We start from the raw sequence: 15,170 nt of genomic DNA on the forward strand, positions 1-15,170 counted from the left end.
TTCCCTTAAAGTGGACTAGGTCAGTTGGATGCCAATTGCACTAACTCAAACAGTAATTCTCATAACTAGACCCTCTTTCCCTAAATTATTACACATCCACAACAGTATTACTAGAGTGGGAAAACTGTGCACTCAAATGTTTGGGGAGACCAGCACTGAAACAGCACACGTGAATTTAATTTCAGCTGCCTGTGTATGTGCCTTGCATAGTTTCAAGCCACTTGGAACTAGCTGATAATCTAGTTTCGCTTCTTGCATAATCCAAGACATACATTTCCCTCTGGTAGGGGACTGAACATACTGTGCTCAAGAACTTGTATTTTTAATAACAGTACAGCTAGTACTTGGCTAATACATACATTTCAGAAAGGCATCCAGTATTCTTCTGATGGCCTCGAGGAGATGCACAATTTACCAGTTGGTACATTATATCCTCAATTGCATAAACGCAGTCTTAAGTTCTCCATGGGGACACCGTCTCATTCAGCGCACAGCTAGCAGCCATTCAATTATTTTTTTTTGCCCTTTTTATTTGATGCGTAGCCCTAAAAGTCTTGTTTACTGCACATTATTCCAGCTCTGTTCTGAAGGCAGAATGATTAATTTCTTTACAGGCTTTTCTATAGTGCTCATCAGATGCTTCTAACTTGTTATGTGCAATTTCCTAGCTTTTGGAAAAGCATACAAAGCAGTGCCATTATGTGCCATCTAACTACTGCCGTAGACCAAACCTTTGCTATCTTAGCTAACAGGTGTAAACCACAGGCTGCCAGCATGGCCAAGCTAAAGGAGATGAGGCACATGCTTAAGCAAGTGATTTTCACTGATATTTGCTGGCACCAAGATGGGAAGATTCAGCATTTTCAGGAGACTGAAGGCTATGGAGTAGAAGTCCTTACAGGTTCACGCTCCTTTGTCTCTCTGATAAGACCGACTCCTTTAATTCATCCTTTTCAACATGCCCACCCCTCAACCCATGTGTCTTGGCCTGGTTCATTAACCCAGTCTTAATTCTTCTTACCTATCCAGTTTTACCTTATCTTATTGTATATTATTTTCTATTTATCCTTATTTGTCTCACTTTTTATTAAGTTTATCTTTCCTCTTCCCTACTTACTTATGAACTGAGTCTCTGTCCCCAAATTCCCCACCTCACTTTTTCACCTCACCTAAATTTTACTCCCATCACTGACTAAGAGATGACAGAGCTTATTGGGGTTTGAGGGGAATGAGCATTCACAAACTCTTTAGAGGTTTCAGAAATACAGATCTACTAAGCACGTATAAAACATGTTTTTTAAAGGTTATAACTTGGACAACCTAGGAAGGATTTTCTTAGGGAAGGTCAAAAGCACATTAGTATGTTACAAAGACAACCCATTCCTGACAAAACCTGGAGACACTATAGCACAGTAAAGAAGATGTCACAGAAGCCTTTAAGGTCTCTTCTTCAGCCTCATTTTCAGAAACAGTTAAGCCATATCGGGTGACATTTGCCAAAGTAAACTGGGCCAGAGCAGATGTGCATCTCAGAAAATTTTATTCCAAATGACTGTAGTTTCAGAAAATTGCAAGCAGCTGAAATGGGAAGACACAGTATGTGGTTCTGCCCATAAAATAAGACAAAAATGAAAGCTATTAGTATCATGTTGGCATCTAACTTGATGGCTGCTCTGATATCAGTGACTTGTCTGCAATCATGACAATAACAGAACAAAGAACATCATTCTATCTTGCGAAGTTTTTACCAACTGATTTTGTAAAGGTTGGATCACAGCAACAAAGTAATATTATTGCCCCCTATAAGCCAGGTATGTGCATAGCTGTTTTGTAACCTTCTCCTGACATATGCACCAGCTATTCATTTGCTGGTTTTGCACTGAACATTCATTATTATCAAGTATCTCATCCGTTGCCTGTAGGTTCTACTATTTTCTCTCAATTATAACTTCACTTTACGTTTGTCCTCTTCTGCATTGATACCCTTTCAGCTTTGGAGTTGCCTGCAAACCTCTTCAGAACCAAAGTTATGCCACGAAATATAAATCTGCTAACAACGACACAAAGTGGTCACATGGATACAGAATTCCTGTAAAAATTAAATTAGTCAAGAAAGACTTTTAAAATCCCAGAGAGACCTAAAAAGGGCTACAGTTAACAAGACACATGATTGATGAAATATGATTAACTGTTCTGATTTCATAAGAGAAGCGGGTCTTGGTCTTCCACAGAGTTCCCTGTATTATTATTGTTGTTGCTGCTGGTTTTGTTGTCGTTTTTAAGCGCTAGGCCCCATGTATGTAAGTAAGTTTGCTTTAGGGATGGTGCAACAGAAAAAAAACTTGCTGGATAGGGGTGTTACCAAAAAACCCCACAAAGGTGGAGTCACTGCCCCTACACAAGGTTGCAGCTAAGCTGCAGCTTAAGATAATAACAAATTAATTTTATTGTAAACTTATAGTTTATCTTGATTTGAGTAGATACAAGACTCCAGACCAAGGTTTACAAACCCCATATATATCTACATTTGATAGTTATTTAGTTCAAATCTTTCAAACATCAGTGTACTGCTTATTTAAAGTGCCTAACGTTTAGTAGGAAAAGCAGCAAAGACAAAACAGTGAATTGACTTCCAAAACTATCAGCCTTTGTCAATTAAAATATTTACTTTTGACACAAGTCCTAATTAGTTAAAAACATTCAATCCAGTCTTAAAATAGAGGTTCAAGCTACCCAATTTATTCTTGGAACAGTCACTGGCTCTCAGGATTAGGAAGACAATGGCATCCAGAGCAAGCATGAGCCCTCTCCCCTCTTATTACAGTTAATCAGGAACATAAATACTATAATGGAGCTGAGCCCCTGCAAACTCACCAGGCTGTGCATAATTTCCACTCCAGCTGGATTCACTGTGAGCGCTTCATCATACAATTGCCTAGCCTCCTCCAAATTGCCTTTCATCTCTGCAAGCCTCCCACGCATGTACAGTACAGCATGAGATGTGGGGAAAAGACTAGCTGCCTCCTGGATACAAAAGCCTGCTTCTTTGAGGTGCTGTTGTTCCATGAAGAGTTCAGCTAAAAAAAAACAAAACCAAAAACAAGAACCAAAAAACCACCCTACCGTTAGTTGAAATAAGTCAGAAACCTTTCTTCACATTAATTACATATCATCTCCCTTAAGCATATTAAAACATGAGGCCATGATCCTGCACAGTGCTTACTACTATGGTTAGTGCTTACTATCACAAGTGGATTGACTGAATGGATCCTTTTTTAATGCTAAGGGCCCTATATAGATGTTCATGGACATCTTTAGGTGCCTTAAGGATTCCTCAGTCAGGAATGTAAACAGGACTGAACTGAGCCCTAAGGAAGCAGGGCTGGTAGCCACTTAGAGCCATCATATGTATTTCCAAATAATCTAGGGGAAAAGAACAGAATAAGCCATCACTGTCTACTGAGAACTTTAAACATGTCAGAGTAATAGGATACATCTGACTGAACTGGACATTAGCTAACTTTTTTAAAAGAGTATTTTGACATTTTAAAAGATGATTAAAAGTGTTTATCTCTGCTTATTGTCTGGTTTATGAGATAGCTGTCTCTTAACTTTTCAGACACTATTAAAATCAAAAGGCTTTTATCACAGAGACTTATTTATATTGTATATTCACACATTTACTTCCTCATACATACTCTACAGGAAAAGAAGAGAGAGCCCTTGGAAGAGACTGCTCAGTCATTTACTTCCTTCAACTATCAGCAACTCTCTTAGTGGTTTTCTTAGAAAAAAAATTGTAACAGGTATACTAATGTGCTTGACTGTCAATTTGTTAATCAAATAATTTCTCATGTTAAACATAAATTTTGTAACATACCTCATGGTTAAACTTTAACATTTCTCAGGATTTGGACTAGATCATCATTGGACTAGAGGATCATTGTGTTGGACTAGATGCTCGTTGTAGGTCCCTTCCAACTGAAATAGTCTAATTCTAGATTTATTATGCATTAAATCCTTGCAAAAAGCTTCAAAAGCGATACTCAATTTTCACTGCCATGCATAACTTAAAAGGGAAACAGTGTTTTTAGATATATGCATGTATGTATATAAAATAATTCTCTCTCTTCATACAGCAGCCATTGCTCTTTGGTCCATGACCTGCTTGTGTTCTACATGTCATCCCTGCAAAAGCCCAAAGTCTTTTTTTTTTTTCTTTTTAACTGACGTGATAATGCTGCAAGTATTGACAGTTCAAGAGTCCAATTCAAAATGACTAATTCAGGCTCCAGATTTAGATAAATAATTCTGAAATTAGACACAACCTTAAATGCCCTGACTTTTAAAGGTAGCGGATATTCTCCGGAAGTCTCTGTGAAGGTGGAAATTAGCCTGAAAAATCCTCATAAATAGCTCTGAAACTCTGTGAGTTTCAAAATGCTGGGAGACCCAGAGAGATGACTGTGGGACTTGACATGCCACCATGGAGCTGGGACCACAAATAGCACTTCTGTTGGCACACTGAAAACGATTATGTACTGTGGTGAACACCCTTCCACTTCTGAAGTGATCCTTCTAGAAGGAAGGTGAGACATCATTGAGAAAATGCTTGGATATTTCTTAACCATCCCTAGGTTGTGCTACAGATAAATGTCAATCTCCAAGGCTGTCAACATGAGCAAAACATTAGTTCCTTGGTAAGAGCTATACGGTTTAGGAGTGACTCACATACATTTCTTTCTGGTTAATCATTATAAAATCTCAGCATGCATCCCTTCCCTTGGCTCCAAGAGGCTGCAGCTATCTGTAATAACAGAAAGCAAGGCCATGTATCTTGTCAAGCTGAGTATGTGCGCAGCCTTATTCAAGTTTGTGGGAGGACAGTATTTTACTTGCACTTCCCAGGAACAGAGCATTTTCCTGCCAAGCGTTGCATAGCAGGTGACGCTGTGCATGTGGCAATAATGAGGATGGGGATGTACAAAGTGACGATTCACAGCCTGAAGATAAACACTTCATTTGCAAAGTTCGCACAAACTTAGCAGCACAAAAGAAGGGGTGAAAACCTGGCACTGTTTGAAGTCAGCAGAAGTTCTGGATACTGCCATATTAAAAGCTCTATTAGCAACTAACAGCATAATGCGACTTGTTTAATTTCAGAAAAGAATCAAGAGCAAGGGGGTTTAGATGTGAAATCACCCACAGCCGGTGTTTCAATGCATACAGAATAGAGAGTACTTATTCTTTCTTTCAACGGTGCCTGTAAATCTTCTTCAGTAATAACAATTATTTACAAGAAGTACAGCAACACAGAATCTAAATAAGATCTACAAATTGTGTTTTATGGTACGGTAATGTAGCATATTAAGGTTCAGTCCATTTCTTTGCAGGCTCAATAGTCAATAAAAAATGATTTAATGGTGTGGGAGGCCTAATTTGCATAAAAAAAGAACGAGAGAGGTGCCTTTGGGTTCGGAAAGAAGTGCCCCCACTCAGCTAAAAATAGACGTTAAGGGAAATTGTTTAGACCTGCATTAAAAGGTGTTTTCTGTAAACTCATTTTTCACTTCTATTACATACTCATTTTATTTAGAGATTAACAAGATACGCTTACGCAACATGGAATAAAAACACAGCTAGAGGCAGAAATCAAACCCAAAAACCAAGGACTCATTAAATTTATCATGGTAATACTACTGCCTCCTCAATGGTACTGAAAATACTGAAACACCTGCCTTTGCATTACCTGGGTTAGCAGCTTCCTGCCCACTGGATTATTCAGCGTATCTCCTTACATCACCTAATCATGCTGTAAGTAAACACCTAACCAAATTAGCAGCCCTCGCAAGAAAGTTCTGTTACAGAGACATGGCACCTGATTCCACGCCAAAGACGAGCCTGAGACTCAGGCTGACAGAGGTAGAGAAGATCTGTAATTCTTATCCTGTGAAAGGTTCAATGCTTCAGGGAAACCATTTATGAACCTCCAGCTATTGGACTACATTGTTCTCGGTACTGACATTTTTTGCAGCTTTGAATCCAAAGGCCGTGTTTGCAACCTTCCTTGCTCTCAGTCACTTAACACCATCTTCATAAAAACTTAAATTTACATTCTGTTTTGAACTAAGTACCACCAAAGGCTCTCTGAATGCTACTGAGCAAAAAGGGATGACCATCCTGGATGTATCGCCTCCTCTATTAGCATCTCTGGAGTAATGCTAGAAATTCTGAGTGTGAATGTTTATTAGGAAATATTTCAGCATTTTTACCTAGAAGTATGGGCAGAGACAGTGCACTGCACGGATGGGCAAAGACAGGATGAATCGTGCATTGCTTCCTTTCATTCACTAACTGAAGCTTGAGCCTGCACCCACTGAGACCACGAGCAGCAATCCAGCTGACTCCAAGGTCCAGCCTAGCTTGATTCATTTCTTTCCCGCATCCACCTTATGCTCCCATCTGTGCTCTCCTGCAGTACTGTCCAGCCTGCTCTGCTGTTCTTCCAAACAACTGTCGTCTTCTCTTGTAGCTACGGCTGCCTCTGTCTTGGCGTTGCAACTAGACGTCCACGGATACACCAGTCTTAATGTCGGGCGCAGGCCCTGAGAGTAGCACTTATCTCCACTCACATTATCATTAACTCCTAATATGAGCTCCTAGTTCTTCCAGCTGTTTCTGCTAGCATTTAAACTCATCTACAGTGAAGATCCTTCATCAAGTGAGAAATTGCCAGCAGCTACTCACTCTCCAAAGACTGGTTACAAACACAGAGACCGAGCGCACTTCCCAGAACACTGACAAAGCCAGGTCTCCTGTGGTCAGACTCCTTTTTTCATCTCCAAGGTAACTTATTTGACAGACCGCTGTTAGGGAGTCCATCAGAGGAGTAACAACAGTGTCATGTAGTCATGTCTGCGTTATGGTGCTAGCCTGAGGAACAGAGTTGCCTGCCATCACCTTGAACGCTGACTCCATTGCCTGTTTCCTAAGTGTTTCAAAGCAGTGTCAAGAATGATTGTGCTTGTCACCACAGAAGCAGCAACAACTGTAATTCTAGCCAAAAAATAAAATGGATTTGAAACATATTTCTACAGTGTGAACAACCCAAGAGTTAAAATTTCATTCCTTGTGAATCACGTTCGGTGTTATCCAAGAGGCAGCACTTAACTCCCACAAGCAGACTGCTCCACATCACTCGGTTGTGTGCACCCGCTGGATCTAAAGCGCTTGTCTGCTCTCATCTACCCCCAAAATGCTACTGCATAGCGACACAGCCAGCGCAATGCAGCCACATGATCAGCAGGATGGTACAGTGGGGAGCAGCCCTTCACACTTTAAGAAGGTGAGAGCACCTGCGAGGATGCGTAGGGAGGCGATTTCTGTTTCACGTCATCTGCCTTCAGGAGCTATTAATGCTTGTTACTGCAGCAGCCCTTAGCCAGCTGGAAAGACCCACTCCTCTGAGACAGCTCTGCCTTCAGCAGTGAATACAGAGCTATTACTGTGACAAAGGGTTCCCCCGCTGCCTTTCCTTTCTGGCAGGTGACGTTTTGTCATTGTTCTATATTATGACACCACCTTGCATGCAGTAGCTTGACAATTAGTGGGCAGATTAGATGGAAGATTCCTCAAGCCGTATCCTGACTACAATAACAGAAACTGCCGCTTGTTCCCATCCACCTAAGTCCCTTCCTCTTTTGAATGAGGCAACAGATTTACATCCTCAAAGGCTGCCTTTGCATGCAAACTGGTTGTTAACTGGAGTCCAGGGACTCAATTTAAATTTCCAAATTCAGGTCTCACAGGGGCTGAAACGGCCACTAAGCTTATTTACAAATGCAGCATTAGAGTGAAAATTTCTGGAAGCAACACAGAACTACCACAAGCTACCTCCTATACTAAATAGCGCAGTCAAAACACTGCTTGAATACTACAAGATAGCTGGTTCCTTTATGTGAAGTGGGGCCCTGCTCACTGGTGAGGAAGCAGCTCTTTCCCAGCTGGGTGAAGCAAGCCACCATCTTCTAGGCAATAAGGCCACCACTGCTAAGGGTGACATAAAAATTCTTCTGTTGGAAGGGCACTTTTTGGGTTTTCTTGTACCCTCTCTCAAAACATACATTACTGGCTATAGTCAAAGAAAAGACTTCTAAGTCTTCATGTTCCAGCCCAGTCAAGTATAAATTCCTATTTTCTGTCTCTGGTATGAATAAATGTCCTGTTTCCTTCTTCATGACTGTGCTCACTTTATCGCTTGCCCAAAAGTTACTGAGCAGCTGAGAAAATGCCAGTATTTGGTACCCTCTGTCGTTCTCTGGGTACCACTGGCAGGACAACAGGTTTCTCTCTATCTCTCGGCAAAGGAGCTTTGGGCTGCTTAACAGAGATGCTGCTGGCTGCTGCCTGTATCCTTCACAAGCGAGTCTTCACACACACGTGCACGTTCACACATCCCAGATTTCGAGAAATGGCATGTGCTCTTTGAAGACTGTCCATGCCAACGGATTATCAGTCCACAAAGTTTCACGTCCTGCTCCAGCAATAAGAAATATCCCGAAGACTCAGGAACAGGGGAAGCAATCCAAAGTGCCCAGTACTGATATAAGGCCAAGACTCGTTTTGACTGTTTAAATTCATCATTGACAGAAAATAAAATAAACCAAGCTGCAAAGAGTAGATCAAAACCCAGTATCCCCCGAGGGCATTTGGATGAAGAGAAATGGAGAATTTGGTGATCCTTAGCCTGCATCAGAAAAACCTAGGTCAGAGCTTGCTAAACCAGGAGGCTTAGCAGAACCACTGCTGGCTTCTTAACTTCACTAGTAACATTTCAAAGGGGACCAAAGCAGCTCACACTGCCATTTCTATCTCCAGTGTGAAGGGTTCCTAATCCCTCCTAGTAAGTAAACACTGCAGGGCAGCCGTCTTTGCAGTACACCCTTCTTCTCCTCAGTAATAGCTGTGTAATAAAGGCCTCCCTCCTGCTCCCCTTTGCCAGGCTCCAGCTTTTTGTACTGCTTTGCGTCACAGTAAAGAGCCACAAAAATCAGCAGCGCTTACGGAGCTCAAGAACTCAAGCAGTGCGCGGGGAAGTTCTAAATTTGAAATTCTAAAATTTGAAAGCACTTTTTTTTTTTAAGCAAAAAATAAAGAAAAATATTAGAATTGCTTCAACAACGAGTGCTGCATCACAGGACAATATCTGATCCCACCTGTTCTGGCAATGTCAGTAAAGATGTCTCCCAAACCTGATAAATACCTTTAATATCAGAGCTAATAACTTGATAGGGGCTTAGGATCGCTGAAAGCTTCGGGAAGGAAGAACACTTAAATACCCGTGCATGAGCTGTGCAAATACAAGCTGTGCTGGGTGAGCTGAGGGGCAGCAGGGAAGGGCCCGACCGTGCCCTTGGCTGCTGCTGGGGCACCCACTGCACAGCCGTGGGCCAGCTCGGGTTGAAGATTCCAGCCCACTGTCCCAGCGACACGTTCTCGTGGAACAGAGCTCATCTCCTCTAATGCAGCTTTTTCCCAGGAATTGGCCCATACGGAGTAAAATAAATAAATCGTAAGCGTTTGTGAAGGGGGAAAAAAAGTTCCTGCTGTACATAACCCTGGGGAGCAGATGTTTTTCCATTAGCTCAGTGTTCTCTGCTACACTGGCTCTCTTTGCATTTCTTGTTCATGGCATGTTCATTATAATATTTTTTTCCTGGAGTAAACTTTAGCACGTTACTGAGACAGCAGGTAGCCCACTCTGGCCCCACTGTGAGTACATGGAATAGTTGTCCTAGTGATTTTTTCTTTAAATGCTCCTTTAAATTAGCCTTAGGTCTACCTGGTGAGGTTCGCAGACTGTGCTTAGCAGGCATTTAGCCAATCTTAGATCAAATTACCAGACCTACTTTGCTGTGAGTGGCCATATTTGGTAAAGTATTGGGTTAGTCAAGAAGCTAAATTGTCAGATATAAAGCACTAGTAAAGGCAAACAAAGTGGACACTGTAGTTAAAAGTAAAGCTTAAAATAATATAGCAACAGGAGCTGGAATATTAGAACTCTTATTAAAACTGGCTTGCAGCATTCTAAAATGCTCCGTATAAATAGAGCATACAGTTATTACTGCCTGGAAATATAATCACACATACTTCAGATAAGAAATCACCCTAGTTACTCAAAGAGCTTAAACCTATTAAAACTATTTCTTTTCAGTACTGACATGCTTTGCTCTCTGGGTCAAAAGTGATATTACAAAAGTTTCAAATGAAGGTAAATTTTTGTCATAAATTTGAACCATTTCAAGTACATTTTCCTTAGCCAAACAGCAGAATTGTATTTTCTAAACAGAAAGGAGTACTGGCATGATTTTAGAAAGGAAATAAGGGGTAGAAATAGTTCCTCGGTCAGACATTTCTCTTGGTAACACAAGCAGTATTATCACCAGAAATCTCTAGGGTTCCCCTTGCAGCTCCTCCTGCAACAAGAGGTGGAAGGAGTTAACAGGATTTACCAATGCCATGGAAGTTCCTTCTCTCCTCTCAAAGTTGAATTCAAGCTCTCAGTCATGAAAAGTAGAACACAGAGGAAAAACAGGCATATTGATCGCATAAAGACCACCTCTCCTGAAGCTGCACCACAGCAGCATGGGCACTGCAGCACCCTTCCCGAGTACTCCTTGCAATGACCTGTTTCTCAGACTTGGGGCCCAAGAATAATGTTTAGGCTTATTCATGTTAAAGCCTAATGAAACAACTCTCTCTTTTTAAGAAGCCATTACATTTCAAGAGGGCTGGAAGGTTATTGTTAAAAGGGACCAGGCAAGCTATGTTAATCACAGCCTTTGCTGCAGGACACTTGAAAACAGAGTATGCCTATTAGTATTCCACTAAGCTTGTCTGCTGCAGGGAGTGGACAACCTCTCTAGTCTTTGGGGACAACAGACCTTGTACTCTTCCAAAGCTAACTGTGACTACCTGCAGGGAAAACAGGAAAAGCTTTGAGAGGTTGTGGATGCCCCATCCCTGGAAGTGTTTAAGGCCAGGCTGGATGAGGCTTTGGGCAACGTGGTCTAGTGGTGCTATGGTCCCTGCCCATAGCAGGCGGGTTGGAACTTGATGATCTTTGAGGTTCCTTCCAACCCAAACCATTCTATGATTATATAAGATATGGAAGCCCACTGAAGAAATGTGCTAAGTTCCCCGCTGCAGATGACTGTACTCCCAGCTGGTCCTACAAGAGATGGCTGGACATAAGATTAACAGTGAGAATTCACAGTTTTATTTGGATATGTGAAAGAGCAAACGACTCTTTCTAGAGACCACAGATCCATCAAGTAGCTCTTTAGTTGCTTACTGTAAGCTACAAAAAATTAGCTTGCCAAAGTTCACTAGGCACTGCTGCAGGGAAAGCCAAGGTGCAGCATCCATTATAGTGCAGCACATTTGGACTTAGCAGCTGCACTTCCAAAGCTCCTGCTTTATTATCTTCCCCACATAACTCTGCCGGTCATAAACCCAGAAAAGCTACAGATAAAAACACTAAGTCTATGCCCTCCTATATGTGAGATAAGTATCTTTATCATGGGACAACAGAGCTTAACTTTTTGCACAGGGTTCACAGCCCTGCTTGCCTTCAGCCAGTGTTAAAAGAATGCACATGTTCTCACGCACTAATTGTGAGACCCGTCAGGAGCGCAGTAAGGGCTCTCCAGCTCCGGGGGACTGACGATGCTTCTGCACAAGGCAGGAACTCCTATTGTAGCTGCAGGTGGAGGGTAATACAGTAACAATTCCCCTACCTAAGCACCATCTGAGAACTACCACCCACTAACCGTCCCCTTGCAAGCATACGTGCTGGCTTTGTGGCCTGGCCTGGCTGTGGAGGGCTGTTAAGAACTGCCTCACACAGCTCTGGGTAGCTGGTTTTCTATGCCTCTTTCCAGTGTAAATGCAGAAAGCTCTAACTGCATCAGTTGGTTGGTACCGCTAGTTTTCATGCCTTGGGATACGAAGAGGCACGGGACCTGTAGTGGCTCTAATGGAACTCAGACACGATTGCAGCCTGGCGTCTAAACCCATACCCACACACAGAGACACGGCCAGCTGCATCCTGTTAGCATCTGAAAAGGATGGATGCTTTGTTATAAATTTACTGTAGTATGAGGTTAGGAAATTGTAATATTTTTTTCTAAAGATTTATGATTCATACTAAAAAGGTTAAAGTGTTAACGACAACAAAAACAACAATACACAAGCCATTTCCCAAAGGCAGATTAACATTTTTTCTCTTTAGAGCAGGACACTGAGGTATGAAAAAGTAAGGCAACTTGTCTAGAATCACTGACTGAAAAAGGACAAGTCCAAGCTAAACCTGATAGAAATCTACAGCATACTGGTGTGGCTCTATCATGAATACAAAGGGACTCTGGATGCAGGCATCGGAATGTTATGCTAATTGCCTGTTGCTTTCCACAGCTGTTAATTTTGGGGTGAGCTGTAAGGCAAAAGCATGTGACTACCTCAACTGTTTTTAACCACACATTTCTGTTTAATTTGTTGTCTGTGAAATATCTCTATTTCGGAAGTTACTAACTTCTTATGAGTACACATGTTATTCCTTTCCCCTCCTCTCAGGCGGGAAGGATTCTAGGACAGAGGGTCAGTGACACCCTTTTGGACTATTCGACTCGCCGAGTCCAGTGTTAAGATCTGACTCACTTCAAAGAAGTCCTCTAATTATTCAAGTGCTGGCACAGCACTTCTCTGCACAGAGTAAAGACTACCCCAAAATACCTGCACCTCTCCTCATCCCTCAGGATACCAGAATGCAGTGACTTCCACACTACTGGGAGAAGAGAATGGGCAGTACGTCACCAAGAGCTCATTAAGCTGCATCCATAACAATAACTGACTTCAGTAACGAAATTACAAAGCAGTCACAGTATGTATTTTCAGAATATCAATCCTGATTCAAGTCCAGTTAAAAGTGAGGAGGAAACAAAACAAAGATTTTCAAAGTGATAGGATAGAAAAGTTACAGCATATAAAAATAAATTCTATCTAAAAGAATTAATTAACACCTTTGAGAAAGGCACTCGATTTACACTGAAAAGTAATCATAGCAATTCACAGCTAGGTCACAGCAAGCACCAGGTCTTTATTGCTTTTGTCTTTTCACACAGTAGTAAAAATGTAAAGTGCCTAGAGCTATCTGCAGGATGACGGACAACAGACACCTGACTTCTCATCACAATAAACTGTTTTTTTTCTCTGCTCCCCACCAGCCTCCTCTGCAGCCTTAAATCAGGAGCATAAACTGAATAAAGCAAAATCTTGCTAGTGATTTTGAAGCCCACAGCACATCACTGAAATTTACATACACAATCCATTAAGTGAACACATGTGATTAACTTAAAGGATGATGCATTCCATACGGTAACTTCTTTTGTTCTTTAACAGTTAGTCAAATTGTAACAAAAAGAACATCACATATTTTGTACCAGAACTGAAGCCTAATTGGTAGGAAATGGCCCACAAAAACAGCTATAAAAATCTTTACTGAGAAGTAGGGTGAGACTGCCACATTTTATGTGAGAATTGTCAATTGTACAGATTAGCTAAATGAGAATTTGCAAGGTTCTCCTGCATACAGAATAGCAAATAATCAGCAAGGTTCCAGTGGGGTCTGCTTTTCTTTCCCATTGCAATGGTAGCAGAGACATCTAAGCAGCAATCACAGCACTCATGTAATTTCAGGCACACAACTGTGGGCCCAGTTGTGGAAGAAAGGCAAGAGCAAAATTGCAGGGTCAGAACTCTTTCTGTCAGTCCTGGAATGCAAATGGTAGAATGTGCTGTACAGCTCTACTCCTCACTGAGTGTCCTACATAAAACCCTTTCCTAAGTTTGGAGATTGCCTCTGGGTAGAGTTCCTTCTCACTGTTCTTTTCTCTTTATGTGCTCTGCAGTAGGATCTCTGCACGAGTGTCTCAAACTGACATGCAACCTACAAGTCCTTGGGAGATTCGAACAGTCAAGGATAAAATGAATGGAGGACTCACTCGTTTAATAATTTTCACTTAAACCTCAGCATGGATTGGAAGTTCCCAGTCCAAATAACATTTAATACATGGTTTGCCCAGTCTTATTACAGGGAAGCACATAGAAAAAGAAGAATGAAAATAATTGCTTCTACCAACTACCATTTGTTAATGAACAACTGTCTACCCTCTTTTTTTAAAAGCATGACTGAAGTTTTCTGTGTGTTATGGAAAAATAGAGGTGAGCTGAAAAATTGCACTGCTCTAGTATTATTTTTTTTTGTTATACTGAATCAAATAAGTGGTATTTCAAAAACTGGCTGGGATAGATAGGCAGATTTGCTGTTTGAGTAAAGTGATTTTCAACTACTCCATTAATACTTATGTCATCTCATTCATCCCTGGAGGGAAAAAGGAACTCCAGGTGGTCCAGGCCTTACCTGCTTGTAGCCAAATTTGTTCAAGAGCTGTCCACAGCTGCATAGGTCCTTGCTTCATTGCGCTGCTCTGTATAGTTATCTCAGACATGGCCTGTTCCAGTCTTGATGCAGCAAGGGAAGAGGCTCGCTGTGATCCTATGGACCAAAGAAACAAGAACAATAACGCATTTTTATACTTCTTTGGGATATTTCATTAAGACAGTAGGTCTGATTCTCCATTCACTGCATCCGTTTTATGTAGTAAGAACTCCATTGAATTCTGGCGTGACCAACTGGAGAACCATGTTTTAGAAAAGGTTAATTTACTGAAAAAAACCCACTAAATTACCCAAGGGCTGCAGCTCAAACAAGCGAATTAAGAGACAGACAGTAATTATATAAAGGTCTGCTTAACATTCATCAAGGAAGCAACCATATTTTGCTCATTTGGAAAGCAGAACTCTACCATCAAATATTTCCCACTTATTAGTAGCCCATTTTACAAGCACACTGTCACCATATAATTACAAAATACAGCCCACTAATGTAAAATCTTAGTACAGCATTACAGAGTAGCTTGGCACCATTCACACAGCACACACATTTCAAGTGACATCAATATTGTTCTACTGGTTTAGAGGCAGCGTGGCTTTTCATTTGACCTTGGGGAGCAGAGAGCTCAGTGCTTTGACTATATTAACCTTTAGTATGT

At 41.3% G+C, this 15,170-nt stretch overlaps 1 protein-coding gene across 9 annotated transcripts in view; it reads right to left on the bottom strand.

The window, feature by feature from the left end:
• Nucleotides 1-15,170, bottom strand: part of TTC7A (tetratricopeptide repeat domain 7A) — a 194,848-nt gene that overhangs the window by 32,772 nt on the left and 146,906 nt on the right. For 8 of the 9 annotated variants that reach the window (XM_075749060.1, XM_075749059.1, XM_075749058.1 and 5 more), the window contains 2 exons: nucleotides 14,480-14,614; nucleotides 2,875-3,077 (listed from right to left, as the gene is read on the bottom strand). In XM_075749060.1, the coding sequence (XP_075605175.1) occupies nucleotides 2,875-3,077; nucleotides 14,480-14,614 (338 nt within the window). The remainder of the gene's footprint in view (nucleotides 1-2,874; nucleotides 3,078-14,479; nucleotides 14,615-15,170) is intronic. The other variant, XM_075749063.1, reaches the window with a different exon arrangement.

The sequence above is a fragment of the Balearica regulorum genome, chromosome 3 (assembly GCF_011004875.1).
Source record: "Balearica regulorum gibbericeps isolate bBalReg1 chromosome 3, bBalReg1.pri, whole genome shotgun sequence".
Classification (NCBI taxonomy): Eukaryota; Metazoa; Chordata; class Aves; order Gruiformes; family Gruidae; genus Balearica; species Balearica regulorum.